Consider the following 21,302-nt stretch of genomic DNA (forward strand, 5'->3'; position numbering starts at 1 on the left):
CATATTGGCCGGAACGAACTTTTTTATTATAATTATGTGATAAATACGAAGAACAGATGCAAATAGCACCCTTCCATCCCCATCTCATGGCTACGCTTTCCATTCCTTTCAGGGGACTAAAACTCTGCTGTATTCTTTAATTTCTTGTTTCGCTTCCATGGAATTTTTCCAGTTTTTTTCCCCTGCTTTTGTTCAGATATATACTTTCCACTCAGTCCGATTCACAGTCGATTTTTAACTCATTCTGTTCAGCCGATTCATTGAATCTTTTTTGCTGATCAGTTCGATTCAGATATTGTCAATTTGTCATTTTACTAACGTTAGATTGTCAGGATCAAATTTATCTGCCAATGCTGAAATGAGCTGGAAGTAACTGTTAGATCCCACGAACATCCATTTCCTTGTCACCGTGCCGGCTCTCTCTCTCTCTCTCTCTCTCTCTCTTTTTCGGTTTGAAGATATCGTTCCCGGTTCATGTGTTTTGCTTACGATGGTGGGATGTTGGGTTCACAAAGTTGGTGAGTGGGTGGATCCCAGAACTAGAATTAAACGAAGACAGTCCGTCTGTTGGTGTCGGCGGGGTTGTTGGGGGAGTCTGGAGATTCGCCTCCTCCCTTGTAGGAGGGTGTGAGTTTAGATCCGTATAAATGCTCTTTCCTGAGGAAGAGTTACCTTGTGAGTCTGTGACCGGGATAGAGGTTTGGTGAAGGGCGGGTGCTGTCGGCCTGCGTGTCTTTCTCTTCCCATCTCATTGGAGCCGCAATTCCTCCCTCCCATTGAACCCCTCCCTCGCAGATCTCTTCTTTTTCTTCCGTAACAACAAGAAAGTAGAGATGAAGGTGATTGAGAAGATCAGGGAAGCTGCAAAGGAGGACAGAGTAATCTTCTCGTTTGAGTACTTCCCACCCAAGACCCAGGATGGTGTGGACAATCTGTTCGATAGGATGGAGAGGATGGTGGCCCACAACCCGTCCTTCTGCGATATCACTTGGGGAGCTGGCGGATCTACGGCAGATCTGACGCTCGACATCTCCAACAGGATGCAAAACGTGGTAAGTGTAAAGAAAAGAGAGAGAGAACAATAATCAACCGATTCTTCTTTGATCTTCCTTACCCCCTCCTTTGCCCTCCAGTTTCATTCCGCAACGAAAATGACGGAATCAAAATCCGAACCTGGGGGTCCGATTTTGATTCGGGCATTCTTTTTTGCCGGCCCCGCCTTCATCTCTCGCCCTTCGTCTCCTTCTGACGAGACTTGATGGCGTCGTTAGGAGCTCCCGCCTCTCTGAGTTCCTGCCGGCTCTCACCTCTTTCTGCTTACACCACAATGCCCTCTCCCCATCTTACTGGCGTCATGGTCGGTTGGCCTTCGTCTTCGTCGCGTAGTCCTAATGTCAACATTCAAACCGTCTCCTTTCTCTGCGAGCCCGTTCTCTGCTCTTCTTCAGCATCGACCTCTTCACATCGTGGTCAACTCATTATTTGACGGCGTCATTGATTGATATTATTTGATAAGTTCTGAAGATGCCTGAAACAATTAGTTAGTTTTTTGTGGTGTCGTATTTTGTTAGATTGTGCACATGGCATTTCTTTTTTGGTTTTGGTTTCTCATTAGGTTTGATTTACTATTTTCGTTTTATGCAACATTGGATATGAAAGGTTGGTGTTATGATTGCAAATCTGACCTAGTTGCTGTGATTTTTTGGTTACCTAGTTTGATGCAAGTTTCGGGTGAATATCACTGGCATGAGATACATTTTACATTTCTCTACCTTAAATTTGGTAAAAAATTGGATGGTACAAGTTGGCAAGCAATTTTTTGCTTCCTGTTATGTCCTATTATCTGCTTCTGCATTTATACTGCAGAGAAGAGTCGAGTATCTTTGCTGGAGAAGTAGCGCGTTTTGGAAGTCACTGTAAAAACCTTCAATGGCATAACTTAGGCCGCTATTTCAAGAAGCAATTCAGATATATATCCCTTGTGTTACTTGTTTGAGTGTTGGTTTCAGATGGAGTCCCTCTGCATCAAGGGTGAATGCAGAGGGAGAGGGTGGCTCTCTGGAACCCTTAATACAGATGGAGGAAACCCTCAAGACTCAGCCTTTGCATCGATGCGGAGGGTAGGGAGAGAAAGAGAGCGAGAATGGTGTCATAGAAAAATGAAAACAAAAACCAAAAAGTTATGATAAACCCACTTGCAAATGCTTTGGGCTTCTCCTTGCCACCCTAGCATCCATTTCGTCAGGCTTGGATCACCGGTGGATAGCGGTTGCTCAGTTTCACGGCGAAGAAGAGAGGGGTGGAGAGAAGAGGACAAAAAATGAAAGAAAGAAATGCCGAACCATTCCTACACCCGTGATCGACAGATTTCACTTCGGCCCCAACAGCTTACATGTATTTTCAAAATGGCTGGGCATCTTTTCACTTAGACGCTCCATGATTTTTTAAAAAATTCTAACGCACTACTTAATTTCCAACAGTTCTGATTTTTATCGTTCATGCTTATCAAACATGGAAACTTGTTTCCAGCGATACAAATCCAGGCCAGTAAATAGAAAAGGGTTTTGGAAATCTGGATTTTATTTCCATTCCACCAATTTCTAGAATGAAGCTCTTGGAAACTTCATTCCAATTCCACGATTCCAAGGGATCAAACCATACCTTATAGCATCACTAGCCTAACATGCTGCCTTACTGTGTGCTCAGAGTTTCTCATTGACATCCCTTTTTGTTAGGTAGCCTGACATTCCTAATTTATTTGTATTGTTGATAAATTGGAAGTTTGCATGGGATTTAATAGTTTGGATAGCCTATAGCACTAGAGTAGGCATTGGGTTCAAACTGGTTTTGCATGTTTATGACAAAAAAAAAAGTTTCAGACTAGGGAAGTTTTGTTTACAATTTTGAACCATGCGGTGCAATTCACAGATATCACGATATTAACGTCAAAAATCAGAAAAACGAAAAAGGAGAAAAAATCGTGATATTTAGAAAAATCGGGGAAAACTATTTGGCACGTTATTATTGCGTTTTATTGCGATTTTTTCATTTTTCTATTTTTTAGCATTGATATTATCATGGATTTAAATATAAACTTAAACTAAATTATTTTCATCATTTTTATTATCATTAAACATTTCTTTTATCACTTTTATATAGTTTTATTCATGTTTTCCTATTAGTTTCTCATTTATTTCATTTATACCTAATTTTTTTATTTTTAAAAAATTTTCAAGTTTTTCCCAAGATTTTCCAAAAAAAAAAAACTTCTGTTAAAACCCGAGAAAAATCTGTCCGATACAACCCAAGAATGATATTTGTGAATTGTGACACTGCGGTGCATATTTGTTTCGATTTTGAATCAGGACTAAAATTTAAAACTCCCTTCCTTTTTGTTGATTTTTTCGGATTTGTTATGCTATTACTGTAAGTTCAACCCAATAAATTTATACTGTGATTGTAAAGTGATGTATTTGGCATTTCTCTTCTGCTGTCACTTTTGATGTCATTTTTACTAATCAAGTTAGACACTAGTTTTAAATCATAATGCTTTGCTAGACACTAGTTTTAAATCATAATGCTTTGCTAGACACTAGTTTATGCTCTTGAAGTCTCTGGAAATGAAGCTGAGGTAACCGAGCTTACTGTCCAAAAGCAACCTGTGTACATCAGTATGAATTCCAAGGGTAACAAAAAAAAATTCCAGAATTTCAATAATTCTTGGACCATCAAATCAATAGAAAATGGAACATTGGATTTTCATTCCATTTTAATTTGAACCAGAATTATGATTCTGGAATAAAAATTCCAGAAACATAATTCCGTTGCATCAATTCGCCATTTGATACCATTGGCAAAAACCCAAGTGGATTTCTTCTTCTTCTTCTTTAACATAAGATCTTTGCTGGAATGATCGAAGCATGATTTTGTTGTCTTTGTGGCCGTAGATCTGTGTGGAGACCATGATGCATCTGACTTGCACAAATATGCCGGTTGATAAGATCGATCACGCCCTTGACACCATCAAATCTAATGGCATCCAGAATGTGTTGGCCCTTCGTGGAGATCCTCCTCATGGGCAGGATAAGTTTGTACAAGTGGAAGGTGGCTTTGCTTGTGCACTTGATCTGGTACTGAATGTTTCTTTTTTGTCTACTGCACTTGATTTCTGAAGATTCCCTTGCCTGTCATGCATTAAACCTCAATAGCCTCTGTTAACCTTCTACTTTCTGCTTTCACTGTATTTAACTATGAAACAAGTTTCTGCTTCAGAAAAGATGCATTAACTGGCCAGGTCAAGGCTAGTTCTTTTGTATTGTACTTGCATGCCCATAAGAAAAGCCCAATGCCGCATGATAATCAAAATTGTGCTGCATAAGCAATCTTTGACATTCTATTGCCTGGGAGTTGTGGTTGGGCTGAAGTTTACATGTTATTTTGGACAAGTCCCTTCTCTATGTAAAGATGTTGCTGTCGGAGATTATGAAATGACCACAAAATTTTGATGACTGAAGTTAGTTGTAATGTGTTCCTGTGCTTTTTTCCCTCCAAAATCCAAATACATCCAAATGCTTTTTATCTATTTATCTCAGCTGTATGAAATTCTGCAAGATCTGTATAGGTGAGGCATATACGTGCCAAATATGGAGATTACTTTGGCATAACTGTTGCTGGTTACCCTGGTTAGTGTTTTTGTTTATCTCTTATTAATGGTTCGATTATTGTTCTGTTTCTTTTGTCTCTCTTTTTTACTTTTCTGTTTACCTGGTCAAGTATTTCATTTCAGAGGCCCATCCTGACATGATAACGAGTGATGGTGGCGTTTCCGAAGAAGGCTATCAAAGCGATCTTGCTTATTTGAAGAGGAAGGTGATTATTATATGTTCTTTGCAGAAGCATGCCTCCTTTAGGAGGTAGTAAAATGTTAATGTTCTTTTGGCACATTAGGAAACAATTTTTTTTTCCCTCCCTTATAAATAGAGAAGCCATTTTTTGGGATGGGATCATGGGAAACCTAGTTGTGCTAGTTTACCTTGCACCTACAGTTGCCTCTGTGACCATGTAAGACCCTTAAGTGAAGCCCTGTGAGTGTTTAGGACCTTTATCTGGCCATGCATGGTAAGACTTAGTCTTGCAAGGTTTATGCAATGAGGTTGTCCGGATGTCTGGGTAAAGGCTCCTTTCCAGTTGCTCTACCCAGTTGGTGGTATGTGTGAAAGATCTTTCCATTCTCGTTTTCAATTTCTTCAACAGTATATGAGCTAAGCTCTCTCACATTCTTCATTCCTTTTTTTAATTAGTAAAATATAAAAAGAAAAATCAAGTTGTAAGCACAAGCAGCTTTCATGTGATTGTTCTGAATGAACTTTTGCTCCTTCCAAGAATGTCAAGGGATGTGATGTAGATATTCTGGAAACCTTTCCTTGAAATACTAATTAATATGGTTTTTAAATTCCATGTTATCATCATGCACTTGAAAAAATGCAGAAAAATTGTTTGAGAAGCCCCACTTTTGTTCTAGTCCCCTAAGAAAAAAGCATCAAGCAAATGCTGCCAAGATCAGTATTGTTTAGTAAAGAAGTGCTTTTGGTACTTTTAGATGTACTCACAAAAATTTGATTACTATCCCTGAACCCATTTTACCAAAACGAAACAGGACCCAGCTTAGGGGCAATTTAGATACACCGGGGCGTTTGTTTCACTTATTAGAATTCAAGTAACAGATGCAAATCTCTGAAAAGGAAATGAGTTTTAATTTAATTTGCATAAGTATGTTATAAGGACATTGAGGCTTCCTTTTATGTTTTTTACATATATAAATACTATTCAACAAACTCTCTATCTGTGTATTCTGCTTTCATGCAATGATAAGCATAAACCAATCTAAAGAAATCTTGGTTGAATCTTATTTTGTAACACCGTGCTTTGAGAAGTTTAGACCCGTGTTGAAGATTGTGAGAGATATTCAAAGACTTATCAAGAAGTTGTTAAGTAATTGGTCGTCCTGTTTTTTAGCCTTTTTGAGGCTGAAATCAAAGTTACTAGGAGCTGGGTTAGGATCCGCCAAATTAAGGGCCAACCTGAGTGTGGGAGTGGGCCAAGTTGTTGCAGTGTTATCAGAGCCAGTTCAACTCTCAGATTTGGGGTCCCACATGCACAGATACATGTGCCTTAAGAGGGGTAGTGTGTGAAAGTTTAGTCTTATATTAAAGTTTTTCTTTAAAAACTTATTAAGGGGCTTGTCAAGTTATTGATTGTCTTGGTTCCTAGCTCTTTTAGGGCATGCTGAAGTTGTTAGGGGGCACAATGGAATCCACCAAACTGGAAGTTCGAGCCTGGTGTGGGAGTGGGTCATGTTGTTATGGTGTGGGAGCCTGGTTGTCTTAGTTTCTAGCCTTTTAAGGCTGAAATCGAATTTGCTAAAAGGCGGCTGGCATCTGTCAAACAAAGGACTCAAGCCTACTGTAGGAGTGGACCAAGTTGTCACATATTTTCTCTTATGGACTCAAGCCTACTGTAGGAATGGACCAAGTTGTCACATATTTTCTCTTATCCTCATTTGATGTTTCTATTTCAGGTTTTGTATCTCGATTATGTTCTCTAGGGAATAGTGTCCTAGAGTGTTATTTGTTATCCAGATTTTTTTTTCATTTCTATATTTATTAATGAACACCTTTTCTTTTATTTATTATAAAAAGATAATTGTAAGCATGTTCAAAGAGTGTGTTAATACCATCTTGCTTTCTATTTTGGTGGCTGTTGGTGTTTCCAACTTGAGCATGTGTGATAAAAATTTATGTTAGTCAAATCTGGGCTACTCAGAGAGATCTAGAGTGTAAGGCCAAATTTTGAATGAAAATTCATTATGTAAGTTCTCTGGCACATGATTTGACTCTTCAAACTCAAGCTTGTATCTGGATTGTTTTACTCAAATTTATACTAATACTAGGAATAAGAATATTTGTTTGAGATGTCTGCGATCTTTGTAAAGGTTCTTGTTCACAATAGGTAGCTAAATATAGCTAGAAAAGCAGCATTTTTTTAATCTGACATTTGTTCATGATTTTCAATTTTTGCTCTTCTATGAGTTTAGTTTATATAGTGATGGTGCCTTTGTTCTTGTGAGATGTATCTGATAAAATGCCTTTATATAGGTTGATGCAGGTGGTGATCTGATTATAACCCAGTTATTTTATGACACAGACATTTTCCTGAAGTTTGTGAATGACTGTCGACAAATTGGTATAACTTGTCCAATTGTACCGGGTATAATGCCTATAAATAATTACAAGGGTTTTTTGCGCATGACTGGATTTTGCAAAACTAAGGTACACTCAGTTTCTTCAAGTTTTAATGTAAGATTGCAGTTATTGGGGGCTAACAAAGTTAACCTTAGTTTTCTAAGTTGTTTGATATTCATGCAACGTGTTGGTTAGGTGTTAAAGTTAGCTTTTTTCTTCCTTTCATCAGCATACTGCAAACTGGACATGTTGAAATTCATGCATACTTTCTTTATTAAGAGCAGTTATTATGTTGGTTTAATTGTGATGGATGTGTTTTGTATTTGTTTCCACGTGTTTCTTTGTAGGCATTCGTCTTCATTTTTAGTGGCTAAAAGCAGTTGGATACTTTCTCAATCGAAAGGGTTTGTTCTAAACATTAGGAAAAAGCAGCTGATACTATTTATAGTGTCTTCATTTTTAGTGGCTAAAAGCAGTTGGATACTTTCTCAATCGAAAGGGTTTGTTCTAAACATTAGGAAAAAGCAGCTGATACTATTTATAGTGACCAAGACGGCCAATAGTGAAAGCATCCAGGCACCACATCAAACATTTTTTCATCTTCTTGACAAAACCAAGTCTCTAAATTCAAGTCCATAAGTCGCATTAGTTCAAAGCTGAAATGGTACACTGCGGTTATTCCTGGCACAGGTTCTAGCTTCTTATTGGCAGAGCCTGAGGAATCCAAATGAGAATGCTGCTATCAAAATGCAATTAAGATTTATGTTATTATATTAAAGAAGTGATAACCGGCTAGATGATACAACATGATGTGATATTACTTTGTCAATTTTGATGGAGACAGCACATTTTCCTAGGGAAAGATTGATTCCTCTTGCCCACCTTATGTTTTTGACATCAACTTCATTGCTGAAATAATTTCTTGCTTTTCAAACCTTAGATATGTTCCTTCTCAGAAGCTCGACATTGAAATCTGATACCATGTCTTATGGCTTGAACTTTTATTCTTTTCTCATATTTTTGTTGGGCTCTTTTGTTTTTGATTGCATGTCCATTAAAACATCAAATCATTTTCTCTATCTGAATCAGTTAATAAACTTAAAAGCTCTTTGTTAGTTATTAATGCACTCTATGTGTTTATATCATCTCGACAGTTTTAAACACCATAAATATATAACATATGGAGAATTAATATATTATCTGATCGTGTCATGGAAAAAAAATTTTGTTCAAGAAATATTTTAAATGTATTTGTTTGTATATAGGTATCATTACCAAATAAGCATAAGCAATTCTCCAATGTTCAACATGTCCTGTTTTTTATTTTGAATTCTAATCATTAATTGAACCTGATTTGGAGAAAATTCGGTTTGCTATGACATTTTATGTCTCCAATGCAAGGGACCATAGGTTGCATTAGCTTGACAATATCTTTTGAAGAAATCAAGTAGCCAAGCATCCTATTATAATGTATTTTATAAACAACCACATGGCACTTTATGTTACTGGACGTAAATGCTGCTCACTGATATGTCGTATTTTAATAAGCAAAAGCATGATTTTAGTTTGGTCTCTGGCAACTTTTTTCAGTACACTTATTTTCCTTGTGCATTTGAGCTTATGGACCTCATTGCTTTGGATCCACTCTATGACCCTTGTTTCAGTTTATATCTGTGAACGTCTTTAACGAACTAGCTCATGCGTCCTGCTAATGTATGTTTTTTTAGCACTGTTGTAAATAAAATATCCACAATTTTAGTTAAGCACTTCAGGGACCCCTGGTCATTGTTTCAATTGTTTCCACTGGGCTTATCAAGTAAATGTATCTGGAATCTAGAAAAGCTTATCTACTTGGGAGTCCGGTTTGAAATTGCTTAATATTTCTTCATGGTTCTTAATTGACGTGTTTGTGCACCCATGCATCTAATTTTGTGCATAGATACCAGATGAAATAAAGGCTGCCTTGGAGCCAATTAAAGACAATGAAGAAGCAGTAAAGGCATATGGTATACACCTTGGAACTGAAATGTGCCGGAAAATTTTGGCTCATGGTATCAAAACACTCCATCTGTACACACTAAATATGGAGAAATCAGCACTAGCCATATTAATGGTGATTGTTTCTTGATCCATTCTTTCTGTTACTCACTAATTTTGTCTGGTTTGTCTCTTGGTTTCTTATCAATCTAACAAGCAACTATATTCTTCAGAATCTAGGGTTAATTGATGAAACAAAGGTACAGAGGTCCTTACCATGGAGGCGTCCAACAAATGCATTTCGTGCAAAAGAGAATGTTCGGCCTATATTTTGGTACCTTTGCTCTCTGCACCACTGTTGCATCATAAGATAGCATGTAATTTGATATGTTACTTTACAGTTTACATAACATAACTATGATGGAAAACAATACATTACACTCTTGAAACTAGTTTGAGGGGTGTAACCATGTTGGAAGATGATACAATGCACCCTTGAAACTAGTTTGAGGGGTATAACTATAACCTATCAGTCATAACCTATGATACATACCATGTGCTGTATGGTAAAATACAGGTTGCAACTTACTTTACATATTGAAATCATACACAAATATCAAAAAGTTGCCTTTATATTTAAATAAATTTCTGAAGGTTGAATTTAAGTTCGACATGAAGGACACTCTTATACAATTAAAAAAAGACCAACCAATGAATACGAGGAGCGCGTCTGATGTCTCTTTTTTTCTGCACGAAAGAGAAAAAAATAGACATATCATGAAAAAAGTCTTTCTATATGAAGGTAGGTTTCTATATGAATAGAAAGAGAGATCCATCCATTTACGAGTGCGTGCTTTGTGCAAAGCACTCGCAAAGAGTGCTTTCTGGGCTTTGCTCGTGACGTGACATGACACGCCATTTCGACGTTGCGAGTGCTTTTTGGGAAGTTGGGGTCATTCTTTCGGAGATCCTTTTGGATCGCTTGTAGCATTTCTCTTTCTTCCTGATCTGCTATTTCGACCCGGCCCGGGTATGACTTGAGTTCGTTATCGAGCTCATTACGAGTCTCGTCAAAGAAGAAAGTCAAAGCATCGTCTGCCTCAAGTTGCCATGCCGTAAATGATGAGTGTTCGCCCTTGGTCTACGCAGATCAGGGGCCCAGCTAACGTGTGAAACACTCCACCTGGGGAGTACGGTCGCAAGACCGAAACTCAAAGGAATTGACGGGGGCCTGCACAAGCGGTGGAGCATGTGGTTTAATTCGATACAATGCGCAAAACCTTACCAGCCCTTGACATATGAACAAGTGTGCCTGTCCTTAACGGGATGGTACTGACTTTCATACAGGTGCTGCATGGCTGTCGTCAGCTCGTGTCGTGAGATGTTTGGTTAAGTCCCTTTCACCTTTTGATTCGTTTGCCAAATCTTGTTCAGCTCCATCCAAGCTCGGCTTTGTCTGAATCTTCGTTAACAATCTAACCAACACATTTTTTTAGGTTCTTGATTCTGAAGATGTTTCTATCGGGGTGGGGGTCTAGAAAGATTTGTCCCGTGCATTGGATTTGTTGTCCAATGCATGAGGTCAGGGATGTTTGACAATACAGGGAAACGGACTTTCGATTGTTCTATTCCATACGCTACTATACTAGACTAGAGCGCTCGCCTTCAGAAGTGAGGTGGGATCGATAATCGACCGTCTTTCATTTGGATAGTGAGTAGTTTTTTTAATCTAAAGTCAAGTCAAGATTCCAAATAGAACTGGAGGAGCTTGCCAGGAGAATGGGAATAATGAGAGGAACCAAGATTGGAATGAGGGGAAGGAAAAGGAATGGAAAGCACCTGCAGCGTACAAGCAGAAGAGTCTTTAGGAACCCGATGGATTTCCGAGCTAGCTTCCACGCCAACATCGCCATCCAAGCGACGTTGATATCCAAGGTCTCTGACTCTGAGAGAATACGCTGTTTTCAGGTTTGAAGGCAGAATGCGCTCTTGGGAATCGAATAGGACGGAAAAAAAACTTTATCTCTGATTTCATGTAAAAAAATTTAGAGCTCTCATGGCTTTTCTTATGAGCAGTTGCTTCTGCTGTCCAAATTTTTTGTCAAGTATTGTGTTCCATGAAGTTGTTTAAAGAAACCAACTATCAAAGGAGTAAGTCATATGCAATGGAAACTTATTCATTTTGATACCCATTTAAGGGGTTGAAATCTGCCAGATGACAAAAAGTTAAAAACTGTCTACAGAAAACAGCTGCCACGATGTTAAAAAACCATCTCTAGAAAACAACTGCCACGAGGTAGTTAGCATTGGTTTATAATATAGTGACAGCTTATGATGGTTTTAGCAGCAGTTTATGTTTCTTCCAGTCGCGGTTCTTAAATTTTTTGCCAGCGGCAACATCGGGCAGCCAAGATTTCAATTCTCCTCTATTGAAGTGTCGGGACTTGGGAATAATTTTATTGGTCAATTTTGATAATTTCTAATGAAAGTGTGCATGTTGTAGGTAACATTTACTTTTAATTTTTATGTTTACACTATTCATGTATTCCATGCAAAGAATTTTCTCCAATTTTTTTCTTATTATTTTAATTATTTTATTTTGTGATTTTTTTAATATTATAAAATTTGAATTGCAAGTTTTATGTTATTGCTTCATCATATATATAACTTCATACCAAATTGATACAGGCTAGATTACACCTTAACATGTAGGTTTCCATGTCTACTTGATCTACTTAATTTTTACTAAATTGTAATTTGTAAGTAGATGCCTGTGATGGAAATTTTTTTTCATGAACTTTCAACTGTGCCAGGGCAAATCGTCCAAAGAGTTATATATCTAGAACCGTGGGATGGGATCAATATCCACATGGGAGATGGGGTGATTCCCGTAATCCTTCTTATGGAGCATTGTCAGATTATCAGGTGAGTAGGTTTAATGCAAATGTGATTTGGTGTGCATGTTCTTTGCTGTTACAATTTTGCTTTTCTGTCTGATGCTTGTCCCAGTGTGAAGAAGAATGTTAACTTTGAATGTTATTATATGCTGTGGGACTGAGATATTGTTTGAGAATGGAACACAACTGTAATTTTTGAATTTCAATATATATCTATATATATCATATATCTTAAAATATATATCTATATATATCATATATCATAGATAACTTATCAAGTCATATGGGTGTAGAAATTTCTCATATAGGCATAAAATTTTTTTCCATTTGAAATAATTCTGTTTTTAAGTTAAAGCTTCTGGCTAAGGTTTTCTGTTGGTAACTCGTTCTGGCTGGTGTCCTGGCTTACAACTGATATATTGTTCCAGACTCAGGTGAAACCATTGTTACCAGCATTACTTAGAGTAAGTAGGAATCCTGATTCTTGGGAATCAAATGTGGAATCCATCTGGATTCCTGATTTGCAGTCATGGATGTTCCAATCCATGTCATTTAATTTAGGTTGGCCTTGGATGTATTCTTTATCTTGCATATATCAATGTATTAGTATTTTATGTGATCCAGGATGCTCCCCAAAGAACCATTTTGTTTTTTCCATTTATGGCTCTGGTGATGGTTGGTTGTTAGTCGAATTTTTTAACAAGTAAAAAGACTGGTGGCCCCTTGTGAGAATCTTCCTTAGTTCTTTGTTGGACCAATTCATCCTGGCCTGGTTCCATCTGTAGGAGTGATTTATTGCATTATTCATGCAGACAGGAATACAATGTCTACTTGGACTCTTGATTGTTTGTTCTCTTCTCAGTTTTCTTCTTGTCAGTTCAGCAAACATTTCTGGTGATGTAGCCTCTTACAGTCACCATTTTAAAGGGATGAGTTTGTTTATTTTTGTAGTGTGATTCAGTTGTGAGCAACGTGTCAAAATACGTAAGAGTTTACCACGTGTATTTATTTCAAATTTAAATTCCACATGGACATGGCTGAGGATCTGGGAAGGTGACAATTTTCGTGAGGTTTGAACACGATGTAAGGGGATGTGGAACAAAATTCAAAATGGAGTATCTATGCAAAAATGCACTTATTTTCTCGATTTCTACAAGTATCATCAGAAGATACGCGTTGGTATCTGCAAATCATTTGTGATCGTCAAGTATTGATTGATGGGTTTTACATGTGTTCCAGTTTATGCGTCGTCGTTCGTGTGACAAGAAAATCCAAGAGGAATGGGGTGTTCCACTAAAATGCATTGAAGATGTACATGAGGTAATTTTTTGAGTAATAACAAACATAACAATGTGATGCTTTTTTGTTTCTTTAGTTTTTGTAACTGTGTCTTGATTCATGGTGACCGAGTAGATACTGACCATGTGGAACTGTTTTTGATTTTAGAGATTCGTAAATTGTTGCCTTGGAAAAATTAGAAGCAATCCTTGGTCAGAGCTGGATGGGCTTCAGCCAGAGACAATGATGATAAACAAAGAGCTGGAGAATGTTAACTCAAAGGGTTTCCTTACAATTAACAGCCAACCGGCAGTCAATGGGGAAAAATCTGACTCTCCTTCTGTTGGTAGGCAAATAGATCCATGCTGTGATTTGTTCTGGTTTTCTTTTGCATCAGGATAACATTTTAGTTATAGGACTGAGGCTAGAAGTGGAAAACCATATATCATGTATCTAATAGTACTTGGTTTTCACAAGGACCTCAGCATCTGATTCTCATCTCCTAGGCTGACAAAGAAATAAAAAAGCATCCAAGAAATATCAAGTTCTTGAGGCAATATTGATGCTAAATTGTGAACCATTCCCACATAATCTTCAAACTTTCTCCAATTACTTGAGATCAGCTCTATGATCCCTTATGTCACATGTGTGTAGGGTGCGAGTGCTGGTGTGTGTGTATATATATATGTGTGTGTGTGTGTGTGTATGTGTATGTGCATGCCCATGAGTATGAAAAAGTTAAAAGTAAGTATATTCTCTTATAATAGGCCTCTTATTGTAATAAAAGAGAAGATGAGCATTTTGGAAATGATAATAAAGATGAGCTTTGAAACAAAAAATGGTTTAGAAAACCCTAATCTTGCATGTGGCTGGTTAGTTGTTCGCATTCTCCTCTCATGCTGCCAAGTACGTCCTCTTACCCTCCACTTCACTTTCCTCCTCCCCTTCCCTTCTTCTTTTTTTTCAGGCGTGAGTGTAACACCACACTTTGAGAAGTTTAGTCTTGTATTAAGGATTGTGAGAAATTTTCATTGGCTTATAAAGTGGGCTGATTTAAGTGATTAATTGTCTTGGTTCTTAGCTTTTTTACAGGTGAAACTAAAGCTGCTTGGGATCTGCCAAAGTGGGATCTCAAGCCTAGTATGGAAGTGAGTCAGGTTGTTATAGACTTATAGTGGCATCAGAGCTGATTCAACACTTAGACTTAGGACTCCACACGTGCAGGCACGTGTCTTAAAGGAGGTGGAGTATTACACTTTACTTTGAGAAATTTAGTCATGTATTGAAAATTGTGAGAAAATTTTCATGGGCTTATAAAGAGGGTTAATTAAGTAATTAGTTTTCCTGGTTCTTACTTCTTAGCCTTTTTGGAGCTGGAACTAAAGCTGTAGGGGTAGGTTGGGATCCACCCAACTGGGATTTTAAACCTAGTGTGGGAGTGTACTAGGTTGTTATAGTGAGGACCTCACCCTAGCAATATCATTCTGTAGGCAGTGTATTCTGAGTCTTATCAAGGTTGGTGCAGTGCCCCAACATTCCATATTGATTCAAGTTATGTATCATAGGTCAACTCTACTTCTTCATTTCATCTCATCTAGAGTTATGAGTTTACACGTCCAAATTCTTGTTGGTGCTCTGTTCCTAAATCTTGTGCTTGTAGTATGTCACTTTTTCTTGATTTTGCGAACATAGTTGTTAAAGGATTAGTCTATCCAACTAGTCACCGAGTTGGGCTAGGGCCTAGGCAGCAGACTAGTCCTTGATGTTCGAATGGGTTGGCCGCGTTTGAGGGGCTAACTAATGGAAGAGCCTATTATTGTTTTGGGACTCCCTCTCTATCTCCCTGTCTGGCGATTTTGTTTTGAAGGATCCATCAGGCATATGAAGATTCAATGGAGCACTCTATATGTCACGGGCCGACTCCTTCAGACCGTGCGGCACGACAAACTCTCGCCAGTAAGCCGCAAGCCTTCACCTCGTTCAAGTGGGCGCAGATCACTTGAACGCTTTTCGAAAACAAAAGATACAAAGTACACAAAGAGTGTGGAAAGAAAACTCGCAATATATTTACTTAGAAAGTTGAGTACATCACGAGGGAAAGCAAGTAAACTTTTACACTTTACTTACAAAGGATGGTCGAAGCCGCTTACAGAATTCTCATGCCGACCATCCAAAACAAGGAATCCCAATCTTACACTGGGGGCCGTTTTGGGAGGGTGCTCCGACACATGTGAACACTAAAGCTTACACCAAGACTCAACATAAGCAAAGTACACTGCAAAGTAAAGGACTGTACAGACTCTAGACGCAGGGAAACATGCTCCCCCCTTCAAAACAAGCGCCGTCCTCGACGCCAGCAGCTTCGTGGTAGACCCTGACTTCTTCTGGATGGCTTCGCTTCAAACGGAAGGCATACTCCATCGTTGGCTGGTCTTCGTCTACCCACTTGACCAAGTATCGCTTCGGTTCGCCATGGTAGTTGATTTTTGTGCCGAAGGATCTGGTCCAACTGTCGGTCGGTGGTCCGCCGGGTCGAAGGAGCTCGTTGCAAGATTGGTTCTTGCCGCGGCTGGCTTCTCTCCGGGTTTTCAGCGTCGACATAGAAGGGCTGAAGGTAGCGGACGTGGAACACATGATGCGCCTTGAAGTCTAGTGGAAGATCTAACTTGTACGCCAGCTTCCCCATCCTCTTTACCACAGTAAATGGCCCTTCATACTTTCTGATCTGTGCTCGGCGTCACCCACGGAAGATGCCAGCCCAGTCCGCGTAAAGCTTCACAAGGACTTGGTCGCCCTCTCGAAATTTCATCGACCCTCATCTTCGATCTGCATGTTTCTTCAATTTTGTAGGGGCATGACCCACTTTATGTCGAGGTGGCCGCCATCTAGGGAGCTTTGCAGGCGTTGTCCTGGCGAATTCCTCTAAGACAGGCGCAAGCACCTCTGGGACCAAACCAGGAAAGTTTCTAGACACTTCCCTGGCTGCCACCAAGTCCACCCCGTCGTCGTGCTTTGGGCCTTTGTTCAATTGAAGCGCAGATATCATCGCGACCTTGCCCTTGTCTTTCCTCAATGTTGCCACTGGCACCATGCAGGGAGACTTCTCATCCATAATGTTAACACTACGCAAGTGCGGCATCGGGACCATCTTCACTGCACTAAGGAGCTCCATGCCGAGAATCATCTGGTAATCGTCCATCGGGACCACAGAAAAGTTGGCTTTCTTTGACCAACTCTCAATCTTCACAACCACATCCCGAGCAACTCCATGGATGGGTTTTGCCTCTGAGTTGACTGCCTTCATGCGCAACTCTCCCCTCTCAAGGGTGAGGCCTAATCTCCTCACCTCCACAACTGAGACGAAATTGTGTGTGGCACCTGTATCTATCATAGCCATCGTAGGCTTTCCATTCACCAAAATCTCAATGTACATGAGTTCCCTGGAAGGCGTCGCTGTCACTTTGGCTTTCTCTTCACGTTTCAATGAGTTGAGAAGCTGAAGTGCACCAATCCTCGATCCTTCCCCTTCTTCAGTCCCGCCTTCGGTAGCCCTCGCGGCATTGGCCTGTTCGGTAGGTCTCACCTGTTTTGGGCAGACATCCGTATAGTGCCCTCCTCCGCAGACCCAACAAGTCACTTCTCTTGGTGGCCCATTGTTGTCCTTGCGAAAGAAGGGTTTTCTCCCGGTGGACTTCTAGGGTGACGATTTATTTTTGTTGTTTCGCCATTCCTCCCTCTTACCGTCGTGGTTAGACTCCTTCGTAGACTTGAAGGTATCTGTGTAGCTTCTGCGTTGGGTGTCGGCCAAGCGCTCAGCTGCCACATATGCCTGCTATAACGTTTCAGGATTCGATCTCTCCATGTCGGCTTGGGCCCAAGATTGGACCCCTATGATGAACCAGTTAAGTTTATCTTTTTCTGGCATCATAGGCATGTCCAACATGACCTTTTGATAGGCCCAAATATAATCTCGCAAGGCACCTGTCTGCTTAAGGTTTGCAGCCAACCTATAGGCGTGCCTTTCAGCATTCACGGGCATGAAATATCCCTTCAATTGCTTGCGGAAGTCATCGAAGGTCCTAATTGTGCAGTCCCCATTCTCGATGTCCAACATCTTCCGCCTCCACCAAGCCACAACATCTCCCTCTAACAACATTGCTGCGGTCTTGATCTTCAAGTCCGCCTCTACTACGTTCTGCAGGTCCAGGTAGTAGTCGACTTGAAACAGAAAGTTGTCGATCGCCCTCGCATCCCGGCTACCATTGTACTTCGCCGGACGTTGAACGTCGATCCTACCGGTCCTCCCTTGGCTACTACTGGCAGAATCAACACGTAGCAGTCTCTAGTTTGAAGCCCGAAGTTAAGCAACTTCATCCTGCAGGGTCTTCACAAAGTCAGAGAGTGATCGGTTCATGGCCACTGACTCGACCATCTGATCTCGCATCAACTTCATCTCCTCCTTGAATCCTTCAAAGGTTTCGGCAGCAAAGCCGAGGGCTTCCTCATGGGTGGCCACATCTGCGACCAACCGATTCACCGTCTCCTCTAGGTTTCCCTAGTCATGGGCTGGGCACGCCTCCTCTAGGAGGGCCGGCTCCTTGCCCTTGGCACCTAGCAGATTGTACTGTGATGCCATGGCGTCTTCTTCAACAGCAGCAAGCCGGTGTGACGCTGTACACCGACTCTCCGATCGCTTCCCCTGATTGAACCGAATCTAGGCTCTGATACCAGCTGTCACGGGCCGACTCCTTCGGACCGTGCGGCGTGGCAAACTCTCGCCAGTAAGCCGCAAGCCTTCGTCTCGTTCAAGTGGGCGTAGATCACTTGCACGCTTTTCGAAAACAAAAGACACAAAGTACACAAAGAGTGTGGAAAGAAAACTCGCAATATATTCACTTACAATGTTGAGTACATCACGAGGGAAAACAAGTAAACTTTTACACTTTACTTACAAAGGATGGCCGAAACTGCTTACAGAATTCCCATGCCGACCATCCAAAACAAGGAATGTCAATCTTACACTTGGGGTCGTTTTGGAAGGGTGCTTGGACACAGGTGAACGCTAAAGCTTACACCAAGACTCAACATAAGCCAAAGAACTGTACAGACGCAGGGAAACACTATATATGTTTTGTTTTATGTTTTTCTATATATTTTGTATGTGTTTTTTTTTTGTACATTCCATATTGTGTATAATGCATATATTTCCTATATTTTATATCTTGTTAACTTGTGCATTATTAAATATAGTGCTTGTGTGCACAAACCTTAACCATATGATTAGACATAATTGATGATTCGTCAGGACTCAGTGGACATGTGCAAAGTAACTTTTCAAAAGGTTAACTAATAATTTACCTTTACGAGTTGGCAAAATCTGTGGTTGAACTACTAAAGATAATGAAATGACCTAGAAGTATGGATCATATATACACACACACACATGATCCTTGGATTTCTCTGTCCGGGTTTGGATGGAGAAATTCTTCGGCCTTTCACAGCACATTGTCTGATCACACGCACCCAATGCATTCAGTAGCCATGATTGGGCAGATGACTAGATGGTTGGACGATTTCACACACACACACACACATATATATATATATATATATATATATGAAATCCTTCAACCATTTTGACCACTTGGGTAAGAGACAAAAACCAGACCTATTGAAATTAATTATTAGAATCTTTTTTTGAAACCTAACCTTGTAGATATGATCTTAGATTCTTATGAGTGATTTGATCAGAAACATATATTAAGTTAGTTGTTTTCTTACTTAAATAATGTTTTTTAATAGTAAAGAAATGAAAGGCTTGTATAACATCAAAATTTTGGTAGTATAAAGATTGATTTTTTTTACAAAAACGACTTGAGCTAAAGCATGAATGAGTGTTTAGAAACACATTAGAAGGTTCATATTTTGTTTAAACACTTTTTAACATGAATTTAAGAGGTCTGGTACCTACCAATCACTCATATATATATATATATATATATATATATATATATATATTCTCTGCATCTGATAATTGTTGTGTATTCATTTACTTACTTTTTTTCACTTTTAATGCTGTGTCTGTGTACCTCCATATTAATTTTGTTTTACTCAACTGATTAGTTCCTAGTAGCCATTCCAAAAAAGATATTTCCTTCTTCACTCCATGACAACTTCAATCTCATTCAGGGTGGGGTGGACCTGGTGGATATGTTTATCAGAAGGCCTATCTAGAGTTCTTCTGCTCTCCAGATAAGTTAAATGCACTTGTTGAGAAATGCAAAGAGCTACCTTCTCTGACCTATATGGCAGTAAACAAGGACGGCGATAGCATTTCAAATGTGGAATCAAATGATGTAAATGCAGTGACTTGGGGTGTCTTCCCAGCAAAAGAAATTATCCAGCCTACTGTTGTAGATCCTGTTAGTTTCATGGTTTGGAAGGATGAGGCCTTTGACATTTGGACAAAGGGGTGGGCTTGCCTTTTCCAAGAGGGTGATGCATCGAGGCAAATACTAGACGAGGTATTGCTCTTCTCCATTTCAATTTCCTTACTGGTGACTGGGAGACGGTCTATGATAGAAAGTGTTGGTTATGTTGACTGCAAATTCTCTGTCATGGCAGGTACGAAAGAGTTATTTCCTGGTCAGCCTGGTGGACAATGATTATGTGAATGGAAATATCTATGCAGCTTTTAAAGACATCTTGATGATTTAGAGATGCTAAGGATAAATCGAAGTATTATCTATTGGAAGTGTCCGGTCAAAAGCCAACATACTTGGGAGATTTTCATTATTTCACTAATGAGATTGTTGTAGCAACTTGAAACTCTGATAAAATATTGATATCTAATAAAACTTGTATCTATCTATTATTTGAGTACCACGTGTTTCCATCTTCTGTTCTCCACATTAAGCACGCATGCACACAGTGAATAGTTGATGAAGAAAAGTGTTAGGCATGTTGACGGCAAACCTATGTCATGGCAAGTTCAGAAGAGTTAATCCATGTTCAGCCTGGTGGAACCACCACCCGTTTCCAAGTTGGTCTTGTATAACGTGGAGGAGACCACCTTTGAACCTGTTGCAAAACATTCATTAAAGGGGCCGTTTGATGGACTGGAATTGAAAAATATATTTTTTGGAATAAAGGAATGAGAAAAATCTTTTTGATTTTCATTTTGATGTGTCTTAGATTGAGAAATAAATTTTCAGAAAATTATTTTTTAGTTTGATGAAAAGGAAAATATTTTCAGAATGGCAAGACCTCAACCGGAAAAAAAAGGCTTGAGATTTCTGGTGTCCTTGAACCATCGCCCTTTTAGCTCTTCCTGCTTTTCGTTGTCTTAGAAAGTTTGTGCAAGAATAATGCGTCAGAATGAAATGTGCAAGACAGGCCCCTCAACAACTTTTTTCCTCCGAAAGTGTATCTGAAGAGCCTGTGCTTGCTGCCATGAATAAGGCTGAGATGTTGGGAATAGTTTACTCCATAGGTTTCCAAGGCCTCCACAGGCCCAGGATGAGCAAACGCTGAATATGGAGGAGGGAAACAGGGAGATGGGTAGCCAAGGTCAAAATTGTATTATCACCTCAAGGCGCATATTGTTAGCGTCAGGATTTCCCTAGGCTCTCCTTGCAACTATCTTGGGTCATAAGGAAAGCTTGATTTGTAAGAAAATTTTGATATCAACCCATGTGATGGCCACACGTTCACTTTATAGGCTTCAGGAGGTTGTGAATGTCCCTACAAATATCAGGGGCATTTTAGGTTGAAAAGGTTCCAACATTCTCTAACGTGGCCCAATAATATGTGACCAGACAGGAGGTCGTTTGATTGGGCAAAAACGCGCTGGAATGGACAGGCCGTTCCGTTTTTGAGAAGTTGATGCAAACGTCAGACGAAGAACAGG

At 39.6% G+C, this 21,302-nt stretch overlaps 1 protein-coding gene across 1 annotated transcript; it reads left to right on the forward strand.

The window, feature by feature from the left end:
* The first annotated feature begins 448 nt into the window (after window positions 1–448).
* Window positions 449–20,275, forward strand: LOC116262528 (probable methylenetetrahydrofolate reductase). The gene is made up of 12 exons (XM_031641981.2): window positions 449–1,052; window positions 3,948–4,130; window positions 4,622–4,682; window positions 4,787–4,869; window positions 7,155–7,328; window positions 9,181–9,354; window positions 9,452–9,552; window positions 12,032–12,143; window positions 13,355–13,435; window positions 13,562–13,739; window positions 19,583–19,917; window positions 20,018–20,275. The coding sequence occupies exons 1-12, from the start codon at window positions 834–836 to the stop codon at window positions 20,108–20,110; spliced, it is 1,794 nt and encodes a 597-aa protein (XP_031497841.1). The 5' UTR covers window positions 449–833; the 3' UTR covers window positions 20,111–20,275.
* Window positions 20,276–21,302: the final 1,027 nt, after the last annotated feature.

The sequence above is a fragment of the Nymphaea colorata genome, chromosome 10 (assembly GCF_008831285.2).
Source record: "Nymphaea colorata isolate Beijing-Zhang1983 chromosome 10, ASM883128v2, whole genome shotgun sequence".
Taxonomy (NCBI): Eukaryota; Viridiplantae; Streptophyta; class Magnoliopsida; order Nymphaeales; family Nymphaeaceae; genus Nymphaea; species Nymphaea colorata.